Source organism: Prionailurus viverrinus, chromosome D2 (genome assembly GCF_022837055.1).
Source record: "Prionailurus viverrinus isolate Anna chromosome D2, UM_Priviv_1.0, whole genome shotgun sequence".
Lineage (NCBI taxonomy): Eukaryota > Metazoa > Chordata > Mammalia > Carnivora > Felidae > Prionailurus > Prionailurus viverrinus.
In genome coordinates this window covers 87,443,301-87,464,766 of record NC_062571.1, presented here as the reverse complement: position 1 = coordinate 87,464,766, position 21,466 = coordinate 87,443,301, and the positions used below count along the sequence as shown (strand labels likewise).

The 21,466-nt window shown below is 60.3% G+C and overlaps 1 protein-coding gene across 18 annotated transcripts in view; it reads right to left on the bottom strand.

Annotated features, from left to right (window-relative positions):
- Positions 1-3,417: 3,417 nt before the first annotated feature.
- Positions 3,418-21,466, bottom strand: part of LRRC27 (leucine rich repeat containing 27) — a 37,873-nt gene continuing 19,824 nt past the window's right edge. For 4 of the 18 annotated variants that reach the window (XM_047825186.1, XM_047825184.1, XM_047825185.1 and 1 more), the window contains exons 8-11: positions 19,008-19,206; positions 11,439-11,557; positions 9,607-9,736; positions 3,418-3,982 (exon numbers count right to left, since the gene is read on the bottom strand). In XM_047825186.1, coding sequence (XP_047681142.1) covers positions 3,836-3,982; positions 9,607-9,736; positions 11,439-11,557; positions 19,008-19,206 — 595 coding nt within the window. In that variant the 3' untranslated portion in view covers positions 3,418-3,835. The other 14 variants (XR_007145325.1, XR_007145326.1, XR_007145324.1 and 11 more) reach the window with 14 other exon arrangements.

The following is a 21,466-nucleotide window of genomic DNA, read 5'->3' as shown; positions in this document are numbered from 1 at the left end:
CACGTCCCTGGGTGTACACGGCCTTTCGCCTGCTCCACAGACCAACACAGTGAGCATGGAGAGCACAGAGATGGGGAGCACGGAGATGGGGAGCACAGAGGGGGGAGCACAGAGATGGAACACAGATGGGGAGCACAGAGACGGGGAGCACAGAGATGGGGGCACACAGAGTTTGGGGGAGCACAGAGATGGGGAGCACAGACAGCATAGAGATGGGGGAGCACGGATATAGGGAACACTGAGGGTGGAGCACGGAAATGGGGAAGCACAGGGAGCACGCGGATGGGGGAGCACAGAGATGGGGAGCACGAAGATGGGGGAGCACAGGGGGGAGCATAGGGATTGGGAGTACAGAGGGGGGAGCACGGAAATGGGGAAGCACAGGGAGCACGAGGATGCGGGAGCAGAGAGATGGGGAGCACGAAGATGGGGGAGCACAGGGAGCACAGAGATGGGGAGACGGAGATGGGGGAGCACGAGGATGGGGGAGCACAGAGATAGGGAGACGGAGATGGGGGAGCACGAGGATGGGGGAGCACAGAGATGGGGAGCACAGAGATGGGGGAGCACAGGGGGGAGCATAGGGATTGGGAGTACAGAGGGGGGAGCACGGAGATGGGGACGCACAGGGAGCACGAGGATGCGGGAGCACAGAGATGGGGAGCACGGAGATGGGGGAGCACAGGGATGGGGAGACGGAGATGGGGGAGCACGAGGATGGGGGAGCACAGAGATGGGGAGCACGGAGATGGGGGAGCACAGGGGGGAGCATAGGGATTGGGAGTACAGAGGGGGGAGCACGGAGATGGGGACGCACAGGGAGCACGAGGATGTGGGAGCACAGAGATGGGGAGCACGGAGATGGGGGAGCACAGGGATGGGGAGACGGAGATGGGGGAGCACGAGGATGGGGGAGCACAGAGATGGGGAGCACAGAGATGGGGGAGCACAGGGGGGAGCATAGGGATTGGGAGTACAGAGGGGGGAGCACGGAGATGGGGGAGCACAGGGATGGGGAGACGGAGATGGGGGAGCACGAGGATGGGGGAGCACAGAGATGGGGAGCACGGAGAGGGGGGAGCACAGGGGGGAGCATAGGGATTGGGAGTACAGAGGGGGGAGCACGGAGATGGGGACGCACAGGGAGCACGAGGATGGGGGAGCACAGAGATGGGGAGCACGAAGATGGGGGAGCACAGGGGGGAGCATAGGGATTGGGAGTACAGAGGGGGGAGCACGGAAATGGGGAAGCACAGGGAGCACGCGGATGGGGGAGCACAGAGATGGGGAGCACGGAGATGGGGGAGCACAGGGATGGGGAGACAGAGATGGGGGAGCACGAGGATGGGGGAGCACAGAGATGGGGAGCACGGAGATGGGGGAGCACAGGGGGGAGCATAGGGATTGGGAGTACAGAGGGGGGAGCACGGAGATGGGGACGCACAGGGAGCACGAGGATGGGGGAGCACAGACATGGGGAGCACGGAGATGGGGGAACACAGGGATGGGGAGCACAGAGATGGGGCAGGGCCGCTCTCCACCCCCAGGGTTGGAAAGGCCCACGGTTGCTTCCTCCCTGCTCTGTCCCACAAGGAAGAAATGGAAGCTAATGGTGTCATGCTGGGGGTGCTGTTTTCCCAGTGAGCCCTACTCCCCACGGGCTCTGGCTCCCCAAGGCTACTGTCAGCTGTTTCCAGCCCGATAATGTGTGTTTCTGTGCACTGGGAAGCATGCAAACCCAGCCAGGGAGATTCTTCAGGTGTCCTGCCCCAGGGGGTTGGCGCAAACAGTCTCTGTCCGGATGCCAGGAGCCGCGGTGGCCTGCAGAGTCCGCGTCCCGCCAGACCCAGCGCGAGGACTCCACCCTGCACTGCCCACCTCAGCGCAGGTCTCTCTTGCTCTCTCCAGGCACGGCCTCCCCCACCTGACGACCTCCTGTGGTTACTTGGGGCTCCACCTCTGCCCACAAGGCCCAGGGCCCACGTCCTGGCCACACCTCCACACTATGAGTCCCTTCTGAGACCTGGATGCCGGTATTTCCTGGGCTAGACAGTGGCCAGCGCAGGGGGGCTCCAAATGGCACCTGCACCTGACCGTGCGCAGGTGGCTGGCGGGAAGAGAAGGGGCCGCGCTGGCCGGGCCTGACCCTCATTTTAGCCCAGGAGCACTGAGGAATCCAAGGACGTGAGACGTGAGCCAGGGCTCCCCTGTCACGATGCAGGTGCCTGGTCACAGTGGGAGAACAGACACCACAGATGTCAGCCCCTGGGGGGGCCCTACATGGGCCCAGGCGGCAGGCGTGTGCGCCAGAGGGCACAGCCCCTGCCCTGCAGCTCTGTGGCGGCCGTGTGCCTTGTCCTGGCTAACTCGAGGCACCACCTGCAGGGAAACTTGGGTTACTGCGCCAAGGCCTGGTGTCAGCCCTGGTGGCTCCAGAGAGCAGGTCCTTGGTCGGGGACGCCGTGTGCAGAGGCCCCTGGATTGCACCAACTGCTCTGGACAGTGGCCATGGCCCTGCAGCCCACGCCATCCCATTTCCTAGCACAATCCCTGTCCCCCAGGGGTTCCCGGCCCTTCCTCTGGCTCTTCCTCCCTCCCCCTTCCCAGGGTTGTTGGGCAGAAAAGGCCTCGAGGTCCCAGGATGCACCATGCAGGCAGTTAGCACAGATGTGCTCACTCAGAGATTCAGGATGGAGGTCAGATGACCAAACAGGAGAGGAGCAGGAGTGGGTCGGTCAAGTGCCAGCGGGGAGAGTACCCCCATCCCAGACACCCCGATTCCACCGGAGGGAGGATACCCCCCACCCAAGACACCCCGATTAAACTGGGGAGAGGGCACCCCACCCAGACACCCCAATTCCACCAGGGGGGAAGGCACCCCACCCCCAGACACCCCAATTCCACCGGGAGGAGGGCACCCCCACCCCAGACACCCCAAATCTACAAGGGAACCAACCACAAGGCCCAATCCGCAGCCAAGCTAGGATAGGACTCTAAAATTGCCCCCCACCAGTGCTAGCAGGATCAGTGACCTCTGTGTAGGCTCAGTATCAACGAAGGAAACACCGAAATGAACAAATCATAGAATGGTAGAGTGAGTACTTAGGAGACGCAAAAAATAAACCACTGGTGGACCTAAGGAAAGGGAAAGAACTTGGGGTGGGGAGTGTCCCTGGTCACTGCCCCAGGCTCCCTCCCCTCCAACCTGCCTGTCTTCCGAGTCAAGTGGGTGCTAAGCTGGGGGCGGCTTGGGTCCCCCACGAGAGATCAGGGTGCTGCCCCTCAAGGGCAGTAGCCATGCAAAACCAAGCCAGGGTCTGTTGGGGGGCTGGTCACTGGACCCCATGGCGGGCCTGGTCTAACCCTGCCTCCCTCCCACCAAGAGGTCAAGGAGCTGAGAAGCCAAATCAAAGACAGTTTCGAGGTCAAGCCCTTGAATTTATTGAACACTCAGTCGGAGGCTCCTGCAGGAGGGTCTGAGCAGCCTGGGTGAGGGCTAGCTAGGAGGGGCTGACGGGGGCAGAGGGGAGGGCCGGGTGCTGACCCGCGGACGTGCCGTCGGTGAGACGGGCAGAGACGCGGGCACGGGAGTGCACACCCGGTGGCTCGTCCTTGGTGTTCTCTCCTTTAATCCGGCTTAACCCTTTTACAGCCTCTGAAAAAGCCACGCAGACCCCGGGGGGAGGGGGTGGCGTTGGAGCGGACTCCCTGGGTGCGCTCGCAGGGAAGGACACCCGGACAGGGCCCACGAGCCGCTGCACCCACTCCTCGGTCTGAAGAGTCTTTGTCAGCGCCAGGGATCCTCACTCATTAGCACTCACGACCGTCCTCAGACTCAGTATTTCGTGTCGAACAATATCTTCTGGGGCTGGGACGCAGGTGGGTGGCGTGGGCGGTGCCCAGCGAGAGCCGCCAACCGGTGGCTTCTAGTTAAGGTCGGCCCCGGTCCCGACTCCGTCACTCGATCCTGTAGCTTCCTGGCCTTTCGGGAGAAAGGGAGGGGGGTGGACGTTAGCCCAGCTGGCAGGGCCCGGAGTGGGGGCACAGCCCCGTCCACACAGAAGGACCGTGTACAGGTGCGCAGCGCTCTGTCCTGCCCCGGGGTCTGCAGGGGAGCCGGCTGAGCACCCTCCCTCCCAAGAAGGACAGTGACCTCTCCGGGCAGGCCCGTGGGCTGCGCCTCCCGGAGTCCCCACCAGGGCCCCGCCTGTGACACCTGCCCACAGCTGAGGGAATGCCAGTCCGTGGAGGGTTGAAGACAGGAGCAGGGGCTCCTCATGTGGCCAACGTGGGCACCATCCCTGACCATGACCCCACCAGAGCCTCATGCCTGTCCTGGGGAGGCAGGGCCTCAACTGCACCCTCACCCCACAGACACAGCAGCAGGACCAGGGTCCCTAATAGTGGAAGGAGATCCCCAGCGGGGAGTCCTGTGCTCTCCAGATCCCATGTTCTCAGCCAGTCTGCTGGGCCGGGAAAAGCGGTGGACGGGGCTCCGTGGCCCTCAGTGGGATAAAGCGGCCAGCGTCAAGGAGGCAGGCTCTTTCCTGTCCCGGTCCCGCAAGAAGCTGGCCAGCGAGTACTCGCGTCTGCAGTGCTGGGACCTCCCCGGGGCATAACCCGGACCGCCCTCCAGCCCAGGCACCGAGACCCCTAGTACGGATCCGTCACAACCGTGGGTTAACGTTCAGGTCCACGTCATTATGGCTGGGTAACGATTACTACGTTGGACAACGTGGGATTAGGGGCTCCAACCCTGCACGGCAGAAAATCCGTGTGTAGCTACTAACTCCCCCAAACTGTACGAGTGGCCCAGAAGTTAGGCCTCTGTTGACCAGAAGCCTTGCCGATAACACACACCGTTGATTAACAGCTACTTTGTATGTGGTGTGTGTTCCACACGTCATCTTACGACAGTCAGCTAGAGAGAAGACGACGTCACTGAGGAAACCACAAGGACAGGTTACAGCACGTACTGTCGAAGACCCGCCTACGAGCGGACCTGTGCCGCCCCGGCCCGTGCTGCCTGTTTTCTTCCCTGCAGAAATCTACGTTCGTCGTGCAATTACTAACTGCTCCTTCAGAAAGATTTGCTTTGTTTTCGACACACTTGTCCGGGAACCTCTCGACATCCTGTCCCCTTGGTCAAATGCTCAGCGATCTGTCTGCCCTGGAGAGACCCTCGGGGCTCCTCCCCGAGCTCCAGGCTGGCGGCCTGCACAGCCGACAGCCTTGCGGGGGGGGGGGGGGCTCCTGGGCTCTCTTTTGGGTCAGCTTCCTTTTTTCTGGAACACTCACTCCTTTCCCGTTCTGCTGACTTGATTTGGAAGGATGCAGTCTGCGGTAGCTTCCAGAGAAAGGCCGCGCAGAAAGAAACGCGGTGAGACCTTGCGTGGGAATGCCTCTGTCCGTGGGCACCTGGCCTGCCAGTCTGAGGACAGAATTCCTTGCTGCCCCCCCACCCCCCGGTGGTGAGGCCACTCTGTTCTCTCCTGGCCCTTTGCAGGTTTCAGCTTCCTGAAAGCTTAGACCAGACGGGACGCGTTACACTCCGTGACCTGCCTCTCACACATCATCATCACCCAGGGGCCGTGGTTTACGGCAGGGCTCACTCCTGGTGTGCGTTCTGCCGGCCCAGACAGATGTATAATGACAGGTGTCCGTCACTGTGCTGTCACAGAGCTGGCACCACCCTAAACATCCCCCGTGCTCCGCCTGCTCATCTCTCTGTCCCCCAGCCCTGCAGCCACAGAGGTTCCTACTGTGCACAGAGTTTTCTCTCTTCCAGAACGTCATACAGTTGCAGCCTTTCCAGATGGGCTCTTTCACTTAGTGATATGCATGTGAGGCTCCCTCAGGTCTAGTCATGATGTGACAGCTCGTTCCTTTTTGGGGCCAAATGGTACTCCACGGTCTGGAGGGACCACAGTTTATTTATCCGCTCACCTACAGAAGGACATCGTGGTTGCTCCCAAGTTTTGGTAACTATGAGTGAAGCTGCTATGAACATCTGTGAGCAAGTTTTGGTCTGGACTTAAGTTTTGAACTCTTGGGAAAATGCCTAGGGGCACGATTGCTGGATCTCAAGTTCAGAGTACATTCAATTTTGTAGTAAATCACCAAACTGTCTTGCAAAGTGGCTGTGCCGTCTGGCGTCCCCACGGCATGAACGAGAGTTCCCGCTGCCCCACATCCTCACCAGCATCTGGTGTCGTCCGTGACTGGATTATAACCATTCTAATAGGTGTGTGTGGTACCTCTCTGTTCTAATTTGCAATTTCCTAACGACATACAATACTGAGCATCTTTTCATATGCTTACTTAACATCTATATATCTTCTTTGGTGAAGTGTCTGTTCAGATCTGTGGCTCACTTTTTAATTGGGTTGTTTTCTCTCTATATTTTGGATAAGCAATCCTTTAGTAGATGTGTCTTTTGCAACTATTTTCTCCCAGTCTTTGGCATCTTATTTTTTTTTAACTTTTAAAAAAATGTTTGTTTATTTTTGAGACAGAGCGTGAGTGGGGGAGGGGCAGAGAGAGAGGGACACACAGAATCCGAAGCAGGTTCCGGGCTCTGAACTGTCAGCACAGACCCCGACATGGGGCTTGAACTCACAGACTGCGAGATCATGACCTAAGCCGAAGTTGGACACTCAACTGACTGAGCCACCCAAGCGCCCCTATTTTAATGTTTATTTTTGAGACAGGCAGAGACAGAGTGCAAGGTGGGGAGGGGCAGAGAGAGAGGGAGACACAGAATCTGAAGCAGGCTCCAGGATCTGAGCTGTCAGCACAGAGCTCTATGTGGGGCTTGAATTCATGAGCCATGAGATCATGACCTGAGCCAAAGTCGGACGCTTAACTGACTGAGCCACCCAGGTGCCCCTGGCATCTTATTCTTTTGACAGTATCTTTCGCAGAGACAAATTTTTAAATCTTAATGAAGTCATTATCATTTTTTGTGTGGTGCCTTTGATGTTCTATTTAAAAATTCCCCGCCAACCCAAGGTCACCCACATTTTCTATGTCATTTTCTACAAGTTTTACAGTTTTGCATTTTACATTTAGTTCTGTGACCCACTTTCGGTTCACTTTTGGGGAGGTGTAAGGTCTGGGTCTAGATTCGCTATTTTGCACGTGGATGCCCAGCGGTTCCAACACCATCTGTTGAAGACGCCATCTTTGCTCCGCTGCGTTACCTTCGCTCCTTTGTCGGATATCAGTCGACTGTACTTATGTGGGTCTTCCTCTGATCCACTGACCCATCTGTCTATGTTCCACCAACCCCACGCCATCTTGATTACTGTGACTTTACCGTGAGTCTTCAGGGCGGGTAGTATCAGTCCTACAACCTTGTTCTCCTTCAGTGTTGTGTGGGCGATTCTGGGCCTTTGTCTCCTCTCCATATAAACATTAGCAGCAGGTTGTCGATATCCACAAAATAACTTGCTGGGATTTTGATTGGGATTCTGCTGAATCTCTTCATCAACTTGGGAAGAACCGACATCCTGACGATATTGAGCCTTCCCATCCATGAACATGGGATTCCTCTCCATCCATTTAGTTCTTGTTTGAGTTGACTCATCAGTTTTGTTGTTTTCCTCACACAGATCTTGTACATATTTTGTTAGATTTGTACCTAGCACCATTTTTTGGGTGCTAATGTGAATGTTCTTAATTTAAAATCTCACTTGTTTGCTGATGGTATATAGTAAGTGACTAACTTTTACATCTTAACCTTGGATCCTGCAACCTTGCTATAATCACTTATTAGTTCCAGGAGATTTTGCTCAATTCTTTGGGATTTTCTACACAGCCAACTAAGTTATCCGGAAACAAAGACAGTCTTAACTCTTCCTTCTTAATCTACCTCATTTTCCTTTCTTGTCTTGTTGCAGTAGCTAGGACTTCCCATGTGATGCTGGAGAGAAATGGTCTCGTTCCCGACCTTCAGGGGAAAAGTAGTTTCTAGTTTCTCACCATGAAGTACGATGTTCGCTGTAGTTTCTGTAGATGCTCTTTATCAAGTCAAGGAAGTTCCACTCGTGCCTAGTTTGCTACAAGCAGTTACCACAAACAGGTGCTGGATTCTGTTAAATGCTGTTCCTGCACCAAATGATACGATCGTGTGATTTTCCTTCTTCGGCCACAAGGTGACGATGCGTTACATAAAATGGGTTTTGAATGTGGAACCAGCCCTGTGCACCTGGGACAAACTCCACTTGGTCATGGTGTATAATTCTTTTTATACATTGTTAGGTTTGATTTGCTAATATTTTGTTGAGGATTTTCACATCTGTGTTCAGGAGAGACACCGGTCTGTAGTTTTCCTCATACGTGACGTCTTTGTTCTGGTATTAGGGTAATGCTGGCCTCATAGGATGAATTACGATGTTTCGCCTCCACTTCTATTTTCTGGAAGAGATCATAGAGAATGGTATCATTTCTTCCTTAAACGTTTGGTAGAATTCTCCAGTGAACTCACTTGAAAATTATTATCGGTTGGATTCCTTTAAGAGATACTAGATATTCAGACTGGCTATTTCTTGTGTGAGTTTTGGCAGATGGTGTCTTCCAAGGCATGGTCCATTCCGTGTTAGGTTATCAGACTTGTGAGTACAGCTGTTCATAATGCCAGACCGGCCTTTCACTCCACAGTTGAAGCTCGAGGCACAGATGTTTAGAAGCCTCAGGAGGTAGAGCTTGGGGTGTTTAAGGAGAAGCTTACAGCCACGAACAACGGGTTTGGAGAGAATAAAGTTACCTGAGGGCAGGTGCAATTCTCTGGGCTGGGAAGGCAAAGCCGGCAGAGGGTAGAGTCTGATAGGGTGGGGTCCCTGAGAGGCAGCCCAGGCCCTGCCTGCACTCCCTCCTCCCCTCCTCCTGCCCCGTGGACCCCGTGGACAGAGGAGGTGACGGAGCCCTCCGACGGGCTGTGGGGACGGCTCTGTGGGCAGCTTTGGTGCCGAGCCGCCGCGTCAAGGTGAGCCTGGGCTCGGGGGGCCGGGGAGAGCAGGCGTGTTTTCCCGCGTCCGTGAGCAGCAAGGGCACAGAGGCATCAGGCTCAGCCTGCACAGCCTGAGGCCGGTCACTCTGGGGAGGTGACAGGTCCCCTTACCGCTGGGTGGGTAACTATGTGTCGTCTGCAGCAGGAAGCCACCTTTCTTGAGCGCGGTATCACTCCCATAACCCCGACCATTTCTGCACACACAGCACACATCTGTGCAAAGGGGACTGCCTCCCTGCCCATGGGTTCCAGGGGGTCAGCCGGCTCCAGCCCCGTCAGGGTCTCACCAGGCTCTGCTGGTTACCAGGCGTCGGGCAAGGACCCCACGGGCACGTCCCCATTGTCCCTGCCGATAAAGCGGAGGCCGTGCTGGGGTCCCGGCAGGTGGCACAATGTGTCGGGGGGCTCACGCACCTCGCACGCCAAGAAAACACCTCTTATCCTGCCACGAAGCGCGATTCTGGGCACGTCCCTCACGTGAGGCACGTGGAGCGCTCCCCACGATCGACAGAACGCGTGCTCTGAAGAGGCGTGCCAGCTTCCCTCTGATTCTTAACAGAACAGTTCGTTTTTACACAGAGCCAATGCGCACTTACGATCGCCAAGTCCCGGGCAGCCGGACTCATTTCCTTGAGTGGCGCCGTGCCTTGAAATCTTTTTCTTCCCTCGTGCGTTTTCTGAATGTGCTGCTTTAGGTTTTCTTCCCAGAGCTCCTCTCGGAAGGCCCTGAGGGAACAGAGGGTGATGAAGGACACGATTTTACACGTCGAGTCGAGTCGAGTCTCGGCAATCCCTGCTCCGACAAGGGAGAGAGAATTTTCCTTTTTTCCTCCAGGCCAAAGTGCAGTCCTGGGGCTCAGGGGCTGTCGCCACGAGAATGGGGCCACCTAGGCCACCCGCTCCCCCTCCGGGCAGCAGCTCAGACAGGCCCAGGCAGTGAGAAGCCGCAAGAACACACGCCACGTTTTAAAACTTCACATCCAGGTAAGAAATTACACATTCAGGGCCGTGCACAGACACTACACGAAAGGGACAGTCTCTGTCTTCACAGGAAGTACACAGTTGTGATAAATCCTTAAACGGGATTATTAAATTAGGATTTCAGACATACTTGCTCTGCCAACTTCAGGGCTTTGGGCTTAAATTCTCTGCCTTTAAACACGAGGATGTTCAGAATAGCAGAGCATTCTGGGCCGCGCAGGAAGGGCGGCAGTGCCTGGTGTGTGAGGAGGCCCTGGAGTCTGGGGTGTCTGCCCAGGAACAGAACCACCCCCCACCCCCATCACCCACCCCCCCAGCCTCCCCAGCCTCCCCACCCCCCCAGCCTCCCCAGCCTCCCCAGCCCGGGGCCTCCCAAGGCCCCAGCCCCACCCCTCAGTGGCCCCGGAGTCTGGGGTGTCTGCCTGGGAACACAACTGCCTCCCATAACCCCCCCTAGCCTGGGGCTTCCCCGAGGACCCTAACCCCCCCCCTCCGCTGCCAGCAGCAGCCTCTGTGTCGGCTTTGTTTGCTTTTCAGCATAATGGACACAGGCAGGACGGTGGCCTCCAGTCCTGCCCTGCACAGACCCCAGCGTCGGCACCTCTGAACCCCGGTTCTCAGGAAAGCCCTGCCCACAGGGCAGTCGGGGTCCGCGGGCACACGCTCATGTGCTGTGGGGACAGCTGCATGCCGTCCATTTCCATCTAAGCCATTCCACGGGCTGGGGTGGGTCCTGTCTGCGGACCTGCAGGGTTGTCCCCGGGGTTCTGGGCATGAACACGAATGACTCCCCAGAAAAGAACACCCCTTCGCCGTCCACGCGTCACACCAGGACGACCTTCCTCTGGGCCTCCTGGTCCCCAGAATGTGGAAACACGGCGGTGGGCAGAGCCAGGACGTGCAGGCCAGGCCGGTCCTCCCCGGAGCACATGAGCCCCCCACCCATGCCCAGAGCTCGCCTCCACTCGGCTTCGAAGCGCCCAGGGCGGGGCCGGCAAGAAGGGGCACAGGAGCCCCGTCCACCAGTGTCCCCGGCCGCCCATGGCTCTCCCCGCGTGCCCGGGAGGGGTGCAGGGTGCAGAACAGCACAGTCACAGCATCAAGTGTGTTGTGAGTGAAAGAGCCGAGAGGAAAATGCGCGTGCACGCACACGCACAGGCACACAGGTCTACTTCCGGTGTGCAGCAGCTGGGGAAGGGTGAAGGGCCCAGCGGTCATTCCCGGGGTGCAGGTGCTGGGTCAGCATCGGGGGTGTGCTTGGTCACCTGCACCGGAAAACTGCAGAAATGCCACGCCCCCAGCAGCTGCTGTTCCTGCCCTGCCCCGCCCCCCGCTCCCCCTCCCCCTCCCCCAGCCTGCCCCAGATGCCAGCAGGTGCCAGTGAGTGCTGGGGTGTGAGCGCGGCCACCAGCGGGCAGCGGGGCTGAACTCGGACCCCGGGACCAACCTCATTTCTTCACTTGTTTGCGATGACTTCTCTCTGCTTTGCCTCACGTTTCCGGGTGGGTTCACTGGCATTTTCTCATTGTCTGCCAAATCCACGGCACAGGGAATCTTTGACACCACCTAGGAAAAGGCAAGATATTTTCAGGAACCTAAGGAAATGCTGCCGTTCACACAAAGCCAACCACCCGCAGGCAGTAGACTCATCCTTCCTCCGAGGAGGCCGCCGGCTGGACGCTGGCCGGTGGGAGGGCAGGGTCCGAGGGGGGATGCCAGCGGGCCTGGAGAGCTGCCCGCAGTTCTGTCTGCAGGGCGGACAGGAGCCGTGCTCTAGAATGGGTTCCATGCCTCTCGAGTGGGTGCGGCTGTATTTTGGATCACTGAGTTTCAAGCTAATAGGTAAGTGCTCCTGCACAACTGACCCGTGAGAAGGTAGGAAGTGTCCTGTCGTTGGGACAGCCTGTATTTATAAACTCACTGCTCTTAGATCCATGACGTCACGGATCAGCACGGATAGATGCTGAAAACCCAGGAGAAGCACTCGGGGTTGGCTTTTCCTGATAAAGCCCACCGACTCCAAGTGAGAACCTGCAAGGTCCGTGGGATGCCGGTAGAGAACAGCGTTCCTGTCTGCCAGTCCCCGGCCCCAGGTGGGATGCGGCGCCGCCCCCATCGCGGGATGCCCGGCGGGGCGCAAACGTGTCCTCCGGTAGCGCCAGGACCCTCCCCGGCAGCCCCAAGTTCACGGATGGCGGAGAGAGGGCACATCTAGGGCAGAGCAAGATGCGATAAAGGTTCACGTGTTTCTGGAAGCTCTCTGAGAATCGCAGGCCATGTGAATTCATTTTGGAAACAATTTCCTTTCTAAGTTATGGCACTGCATAAAATATGTCCAAGCAGCCCCGTAAATGCTGGAATACTCCTTACGTCTAAGGGTCTGAGGACCTGACGCCAGGATTTCTGGTCACCCGGGCTCTTGGATTTCCTCATCCACCTCTCCGGAGTCGCACCTTTCATCGCCTGCACGATCCCCCTTCCTCCTCGTCTTCCCAACCCCTACCTGGGTTTGCCTTTCTAGAGCCTTCCTTCCCTCCTCCCTCCTTGGGCCACACCCAGGTGTCTGCCTGGCTCTCCTAGTGTCCTAACCAGCTGCTGCCTCCACACTTTCCTGACTCCCACCTGTGATATGCTCCCATGGCAGGTGGGCTTGTAAATGTCTCCTTTGGTGTGGCCCTGTGCCCTTGAGACACCTCAGACACTCCCCAACTCTCAGGGAGCAAGCCTGAGAACCAGACTGATCTCTCCCTACGCCGGGGGGCTTTAGACCTGTGTGTGTGTGTGTGCACCTATGTGTGTGCACCTGTGCCCGTGTATACCTGAGTGCATCTGTGTGTGTACACACCTATGTGTGTGCCTGTGTGTGTAGCTGAGTGCATCTGTGTGCGTGTACCTGTTCATGTGCCTACCTATGCATGTGCCTGTGTGTGTACCTGAGGGCACCCATGTGTCTCCACCTGTGCATCTGTGTGTGTGTACCTGAGGGCACCTGTGTGTGCGCACCTGGGCCTGTGTGTCTGTGTGTGTGCCTCTGTTCACATGCGCCTGCCCTTGAAAGGAGAGCACACCCTTTAGGGCATCGCAAGGTGGGCAGAGGGAGAGACATGGCAAGTGTGGGTGTGGGGAGAAGGGCACGGAGGGCAGGGAGGGCAGGGGGACTCCCGGGGAGGGGAGGCGGGGCTCCCACCAGGGGCTCCTCCGGCTGAAGTCTGCAGGGGCCCACGTGCTGCTACCCAGACTGTGTCTCTAATCACCTCATGTGCCACAACACCTCTAAGTGGATTAGCAGGGCAGGACCTGGTCTGCCTGGTTCATGTGCCTGACTCTGGCAAGGTGCTTAACCCCAGGGGGTGGGGATGGGGGTGGGGGTGAGAGAGGGATGGGGGAGGGGCAGAGTTGGGGGTTGGGGGTGGGGCCGGAGCTGGCTTAATCCCAGTGGATGGGTGGGGGAGGGAGGGGGCCGCCACAATTTCCCAGGAGGACTCCTAAACATTTCTCCAACAGGAAGAGAAGACAAATATAAATTCAGTAGGTGTTTTCTAAAGTCAGTAATATAACTATTGTTCTTAATTAAAAGTGTATGATTTGGAAAGAAGCCCCCAGCCACAGTTTGCTATCAGTACAAACACCGAGGAGGAAGACGTCCCACATACCCAGTCCTCTGCTGAAAGCAAGGACCACAAGCAGGGACGGACAGGAGGCACGGCGGCGCCCCCACGCCCTGCAGGCCGCCAGCCCTCCACCTTCTGGGGACAGAGCCCACACACAGCTGCTTGTGGGGAGGCCGGCGGTGCCGGCGTTCACGGGTCCACGTTCCCTCTGCCACATCGCCCACAGACACGCGTCTCCGTACGCGGATGCCAGGAGTCGGACTGCGTGTATTAAAGCACGGGGTCACCAAGAGCTCAGAGAAGCTCGGATTTTTAACTTAGGTGTTTTCCAACACGTTGCAGCAACAGCAGCGGCCACGGTGGCTGGGAACGCGTGGCCCTAGCGGGTGATGGTGTGGCAGCCACTGAGCAGACGGAGCCTCTGTCCTGTCTTTACTGCCACTGGGGGGTCCCTTGCGGGGACAGCCTGTCTGCCTCCGCCCACGTTCCTACTGAGCTCTTTACCGTAAAACAGCCTGGTGATCATTCTTCAGATCTCAGACAGCGGCCTTTGTCCCAAGTACAAGTGTTAGCCTGTATCTTTTGACTTTGATTACGGTACTCGGGGCTGTCTAGAAATTTCAGTTTCATAAAGTTAAATTTTTCTTTGTTTACGTTTATTTCCTCATTTTCTGAGAGGGCGCACAAGCGGGAAGGGGCAGAGAGAGAGGGAGAGAGAATCCCAAGTGGGATCCGCACTGTCGGCGCAGAGCCTGACACGGGGCTCGAACTCACAAACCACGAGGTCACTGAAACTCACGACCTCAACCGACTGAGCCATCCAGGCGCCCCGAAGTTAAAATTTTCCATCTGTAGTTCCAGAAATTCTGTATTTCCTATTTGATTTGTGAGGCTTTTTGCCACTCCAGGCCATACAAATATTTTTAAGTTTCTATGCTACAAAATACAACAGCGACTATGCACAGTATGTCCGTGTGGTTCACAGATTATACAGAACAGGCTAACCTTCCTCTTCTTGCAGAGTGTTGTGGACATCACATTGCCCACTAGAGTAAACCATGTACAAACAGAAGCTAGCTCCAGCGATCCCACTTCCGGCCCCCCCCCAAACTGAAAGCGGGGTCTCAGACAGGCACCCCTGTGTCCACGGCAGCAGATTCACAGGAGCCCGCGGGTGGAAGGGACCTGAGTGTCTACTGTGGACGAGCGGGTAAACGCAGCGGTCCGTCCACACGGCACGACGTCCCCTGGCCTCGCGGGAGGGAGACGCCTGCCACGCGCGGAGGAGCCCCGAGGTCGCGATGCCCGGTGACAGAAGCCAGACGCAAAAGGACAGGCCCGGTGTGACCCCACCCTCTCGAGGTCCCCGGAGCCGTCATGTTCACAGAGGGCAGACAGACCGAGGGGGCAGGGGAGGGGACGGGGACCTGGTGTCTGATGGGGACAGACCTTCCTTTCGGGGGGACGGGAGAGTCCTGGGGACGGAGCTGGGGGGGGGTGGCTGTGCGTGGGGTGAGCGTGCTGGGTGCTCCTCAACTGGACACCTGAAAACAGTTCACACGTTTTACGTGACGTGTGGATTTCACCCCCATCTGACAGAAGGAAGGCTTCCACGCAGCGCCAGTCGCCAGCCTCCACAGTTAGTGGCGCTTAAATACAGGTCTGCCAACGGGGCCGGGAGCCGGCAGCCCCAGCAGGCTCAGCGGTCTCCTGGTCTTGACAACCCGCCCGTGCGATGTGGGGACAGGCTGGGAGGGGGTCCCTGCAGCCGGCAGGGGGCGGGTGCACCCCGGACCCGGGCGCCAACGGGACAGGAGCGCTGCTGTGGGGCCGCGTGCACTCAGGGCCCGGACACAGGAAGAGTCCAGCCTGACTCGGGCACCCCACCCCCACCCCGGCAGCCCTGAGCCCGCCACTGGGAGCCCCCTGCCGGGCCCGCCCCGATCAGCATCCTGCAGGGCGGGCTGAGGGGGAGCCGGGCGGACGGCAACAGGCGACACCTGGCACAGGCGACCACGGATCCCGTGTGTCCGGCCAGAGAAGCCAGAGCCTGGCCGAGTCGGAAGCCTGGTTGGGGGAAGGATGGCACCAGCACATTCCTGGCCGGCAGGGGGCCGGGACCCCAGGAGCCTGTGCAGGTCTGGGAGCAAGGGGAACCTTCCAGAGTGGCCACACACGCTTTAAGGACCCACGAAGAGTGGGGGCCCAGCGGGCAAGGGGAGGAGATGCCTGTGCAAAGGCCCTGTGGTAAAGAGGAGGGTCTAGGTAGGATGACAGGAGGCTCCGGAGGGCACTGGGGGTGAGGTGCAACAGGGTGAGGAGGGCGGTCAGGAGACACAGACACGGAGGCTGGTGCCCGTGAGCTGTGAGGACACAGTGTCAGAGGACTGCTTGTGACCATCCGCTGGAGAGACCCAGGCCAGGGAGAGACCCAGAGATGATGAGGCCCGGCTCCTGGGGACAGAGCCAGCCTTGGGGACGCCTGACCCGAGGAAGGTGGCAGGACACAAGCAGCTTCTCACGGGGTCAGGGAGGAGAGGAGCTACAGGGGAAACAGGGCACCTGCCGCCCAGGAGCGGGGCGGCACCACGGGGGGGCCTGGGCAACGGTGCCGGGACCAGCCGAGGGAAGGGGTCCGTGCGCCACAGCAAAGCGCCGGGAGGCCGGGAGCAACAGAACTGGGCCCACAGAGGGGGCACTGGCAGAGGCCCAGGGGAGGAGACAGCAGAGCCTGTGCGTGCCCGCCTGGTGGCCTCTCTTTTCTCCTTGTGGTCACCTGCTGACTGAACGGCAGAGGCCAGGGGAGTAGTCAAGCTTTGCAAGAGCGGGTGGGAAGGGGTGCGTGGGCGGGAGAGGGGAGGGCTGGGATGCCCCGACCCCGCGGCAGAGCCTAGCACCCCTCCTCAGCAGAGCTGGGAAGCCAGGGGCTGGCCGGGAAGGGACGGCTGGGCACTTGCAGAGTGGCGTTTCCAGGGGGCCTGGGTGACAATGGGGCACAGGCCCCGGCGCTCCGGGAGGCAGGGGACAAGCCGAGCCTGGTCTGGCCGCGCACAGGAGTGCTGGGCACGGCGGCCGTGGGGCTGTAAGCACTGGTTTCCTAATTGTTTTCCGGCAGTCCTGCATCGCGGTCCCGCTAAGAGTCCTGATCCTACGACGGCACGTTAACTGGCTGTAGGTCAAAGACGCCGTGTGGGTTTGCTTTCATACGCTCGGCTGGGGGGTCGGAGGGGTGGTGGTGAGGGTGAAGCATCTGCAGAAGCCCGAGCCCTGACTCCGCAGGGACACCCAGCCTCACAACATCCTTCCTGCATGTTCAGAAAGTCCCAGAAATGTTTTACGCACCTCGTAGGCCTCAGGGAGGCGAGGGCATCCTCTGCAACAGAGGAAGAAGTGGGATGTGGCGTGGATGGCTGCCGTCCCCTCCCAGCCTCCGGCACAGCGTGGCTTCCCGCCGAGCCCCTTGGGCAGGGTGTTCGCCCCTGGAAGGACCCTGTCCCAAGGTCAATGGCTGGGGGGTTTCCCATAAGGGTGGCAATTCTCCTCTACCTGCAGCCGACACCACTGGGTCTCCTCACGTCCTCACGGCCGCCTGCCTGAGTCCAAGCTGCCCCTCACCGCCAGCTGACCGGCTCCCAGCCAGGCCTCCCACAGCCCCTCAGGGTCAGTCACGCGCTAGAGCAGCTCACAGAGCTCAGGGCACAGCGGAGGCTGCAGCCTGGGAGCAGCTGCGGGAACTGCCACACGGACGATTCGCGGGGCCACACGCGATGAGACGGGGGGCTGCATGGAAGATTCATGGGGGCCGCATGGGACAGGTGGGGGGGAGGGGCCCACACGGGACAGGCGGGGGAGGCACGTGGGACAGGTGGGGGAGCAGCCGGGACAGGCGGTGGGGGGGCCTCACGGGACAGGAAGGGGGGCCGCATGGGACAGGTGGGGGGGCGCACGGGACAGGCGGGGGGGCACACGGGACAGGCGGGGGGGCACCTGGGACAGGCGGGGGGCCTCAAGGGACAGGCGGTGGGGGGGTCTCACGGGACAGGAAGGGGGGCCGCATGGGACAGGTGGGGGGGCACATGGGACAGGTGGGGGGGCACACAGGACAGGCAGGGGGCTCACAGGAAAGGGTGGGGGCGCACGGGACAGGCGTGGGGAAGTGTGAGGAGCTGCACATCCTCTCTGGGCACCACCCTCCCGCACCTGCGGGGCAGTTGGGATGGGGCTGAAAGCTGCAGGCCGCGGTCAGGCGGTCTTTCTGGGGACCAGCCACGTGACGAGGCCCCACCCTGAGTCACCCGTCAGCATCAGCTGAGGCAGGCTCCCAGCGCTCCCTACGGTAATAAGACGCGCCCGTCACCCCCGGCCCCATGGGGTTTCGCAGGTCTGTGGGGGCAAAGCACAAGGTATTTCTCGTCAGGCCGCGGTCTCACAGGCCAGCGTGAGTCTCACACGGGGTCTCAGCTCGTGCTGTCCTAGAACGCCTTCGAGACCCTCGTGTCAGTGGGGTATCATGCTAGCTCACCCTTTTCCGTGGCCACGGGGTGACCCCGAACTTGGGATACAACTTACAGCCACCCATCTCCTGGCATGCCAGTTGTTTCCACTGGGCTGCTGTGATCGAGCTCGGACGGCTTCCTCGAGAAGGTGTAAGTGTGCAAGTCGCCCTGTTCCTGAAGCGACGGCACACGAATCTTGGACGCTTACGTGTTGTGCAAAAATGCGGGTGGTGACAGAGAAGACGGGATGGGAGGACGTAGCACGTCGCCTATGACGCAGGCAGGCGTGCGTGCCGGGCAGGGAGCGGAGGGCAGCCCGCCCGGGGAGGCCACACGGCGAGAGGAGGCGGGAGGCGCCGCTTCCTCCCGAGTTGCTGTGGCTCTGATGTGGCTCTCACGGTAAAGGAACACTGTAAGTGTCTGCAGGGAAGTCAGGTGTCTCAGGGCCTAGAAGGTCTGAGAGCCACCCGCTCTCCTGTCCCCCCGGCCAGGTCTCCTTAGTGAGAAGTACAGGCACGAGCAAACACGCCCCGCCCCGTGTGAAGGGCCGCGGTCACAGTCCCGGCTCCACCTGGCGCTCCGAGGACCCAGGGGCCAGCCCCGTGGGCACCGGCATTGGGACTGTGGGCGTCCTACCAGACCCCGCACTTGGATAAAAGGGCTCCGTGTGTCTTTTCTCTTCAGGTGACAGTTGCTCTGCTTGAAAGGACAGAGGCCTCACAAGGAACGTGAGGTGGCAGCAGGACTGGGCACAGACGTTCCCACTGGGACAGCACTGGCGGCCGGCCAGACGCGAGCCTCCCGTGGGCGGAGAGCGGGCCCGGCGCCCAGCTTGGCGTGGAGCATCTGGCTCCCCCCCCCCCCCCAGCCCCTCCCCCGCATCCCCCACCCCCAGTCCTGGCTCCTCACTTGAGAGGAAATAGGTCCGTCAGCGGGCCGCAGGCTCCACCTCTGCAGCGGGCACCATGGCCCCCGGACCGGATGAGACCCCTCCCGCCGGCGTCCTTGTACCAGACTCCTCTGGGGAGGCAGGGGCTTGCCCAGGGCCGCGTCCGCTGTCCTCCGGGTCCGGGCTCGCTCCCGCCACTCCCGCGGCGCTCCTTCGTCTCTGGGGAGGACACGCGGCACGTTAGCCGTGGGGCCAGAAGCAGCCCCGGCACAGTTTCCCCCCAAACCCTCTCCCGTCCCTCCACCCAGACGGGAGGCGCCCGTCTGCTCCTGTCCCACGGCGCCAGCTCCGAGCGAGGGGACAACACAGCCCCCCCCCCCCCCAGCCCCCAGCCCCCGGGGCCGAGCAGCAGGACCCTCTGTCCCCAGGGAAGATGTGGGCTCTGGCTGAGCTCAGGAATCAGAGGCCTTCACGGTCCCCATGACACCTGAGTTCCTTCCTTCCTCTCTCTCTCTCTCTTCCTTTTTTTAGAGGGGGGTGGGGGAGAGGGAGAATCACAAGCAGGCTCCATGCTCGGTGCAGAAGCTGACGGGCGGGGGGGAGGCTGGATCCCACGACCCTGGGATCATGACCTGAGCCGAAACCGAGAGTTGGACGCTCAACTGCCTGAGCCACCCAGGCGCCCCAAGTTTCACTTTTATGGCTGAGCTTCTTCTGTCCATCCCCAATCCCCTCCACCAGGGAGCCTCCACGCTGCCGGCGCAGCTTGGCCCTGCGCGGTGACCTCGCTGCCCCTGCACGGTGACCTTCCAACGGTATCCACTGGACTCACTGCCTGCCCCGCGGAGGTGGGGCTGCCGCACCGGATGCGTGTGGAATTTCTGAACTAAACGGAAAGACCAGCCCCTGCTTTGGCCGTGGATGGGGTGGGGTCCCAGCAAATCCTCACCTGGCCCTAGGCTCCACCCAGCTCGCATTCTGGAGTCTGGAAGCTCTCTCCCCAGCCCCACGCCCCTGCGAGGCTGCTTCCTGCCTCCGCCGCTCCCAGGAGGTTCCTGAGCCCCCTCCCCCAGCTGAGCCAGGCTCCACCACTCCTCTCCTCAAATGGAGCTGTGACCTTCCACGACCTGGCCCCTGCCGTGCCCCTCGACAGGGGCTCCACCCGAGCGTCCACTACCCCTTACCCACTCCCGGAGAGGCACAGGGGGACGCTCCGAGGGCTTGCATGTGCGCAGATAACCAGGTGGTGTGACGGGGGTCCACGGGGCTGTGCTGAGTCTACGCCACAGGACGGGACTCTGCACGCTGTCACCAAGGGACCACAGAACGCCAGCGCAGGCCCGAGGCAGAGAAACCAAGAAGACAGCGCTCGCTTGCCCTTGGTATTCAAGAATCTCCTCCCACAGAGCTGTGCAGCATCCTGGGCGCCGCTCGAGCCCAACCTCGTGGCAGGAAGCGCACGTCCTCCCGGCCACACGCCACGGTGACCACAGCCACCCCGAGTGCCACCTCCCTGCACGCTGTCCAGATCGTAGGACTCGCACTGACACAGGGCAGAGCGAGGGATGAGGGGGTCCAGAAGGGCGGGTTGGGCGGGTCTCACAAAGCACCATAAAGAAAGGAGCCTGGAGGGAGGTGGGGAGGGGGACCCTGCTGCAGCACCGTGAGAGGCGCCCCAGCGGTCACGGTCATGCCAGTGCGTTTGCTCCAGAAGGGCCGGCAGAACCGCCCTGCAAAGCCACCTGTGCTTGGCCCGCCCACACCTGGAGCTGGTGGTGAAGCAGCAGATCCAGGACTCCAGCCGGAGGACTCTCTGGGGGACCCGGGGGGCGGCCTGAGCTCCAGCTGGGGGCCTGCCTGGCATGTGGCTGACGACCAGTGTGAACGTGCCCTGGAGCCGGGACCCCAGGCATCAGCCGCACGTCCGTCATCAGGACGACAGCGCAGGGGGTGGAACATGGCGAGTCCTGACCAGTTCTGAGGGCCGGACACCTCCCTCCTTCCACAGGAAGGGTCGGGGTCCGTCAGCATGTCCGGCGCGGGGAGGACACGGGCGCACCCCCGCCACACTCTTCCCGGGCAGTCTGTCCCATCAGAGTCCCCAGAGTAAATGCACTCGTGCGGGGAGACTGAGGAGGGTCTATTCACACGGGGTGTGGCAGGCGGCCCCAGGGACAGAGCAGGAGCCCTGTGACCCCAAGCCCCGGGGAGGAGGGACGGAGAGGCTGCCAGGACCCAGGCGGCACTTACAGGGAGGTGCAGGGGGAAGCAGGACCCTGCCCTCCCTCTCTGCCTCCTCTCCGATCTCCTGCTGAGGCCCCCCATTGGCCAAACCCAGCCAGGAGGTGAGGGGCACTGGGGTGCCGTGGACGCAGTCCATGCTGGACGGCCTCCTGGGGCCCAGAGCGCAGTGGAGACGGGCGGCCGGCGGAGCTGGAGGACAGAGGAGCCGGTGAGGACAAGCCCCGGCCCCGTCCCC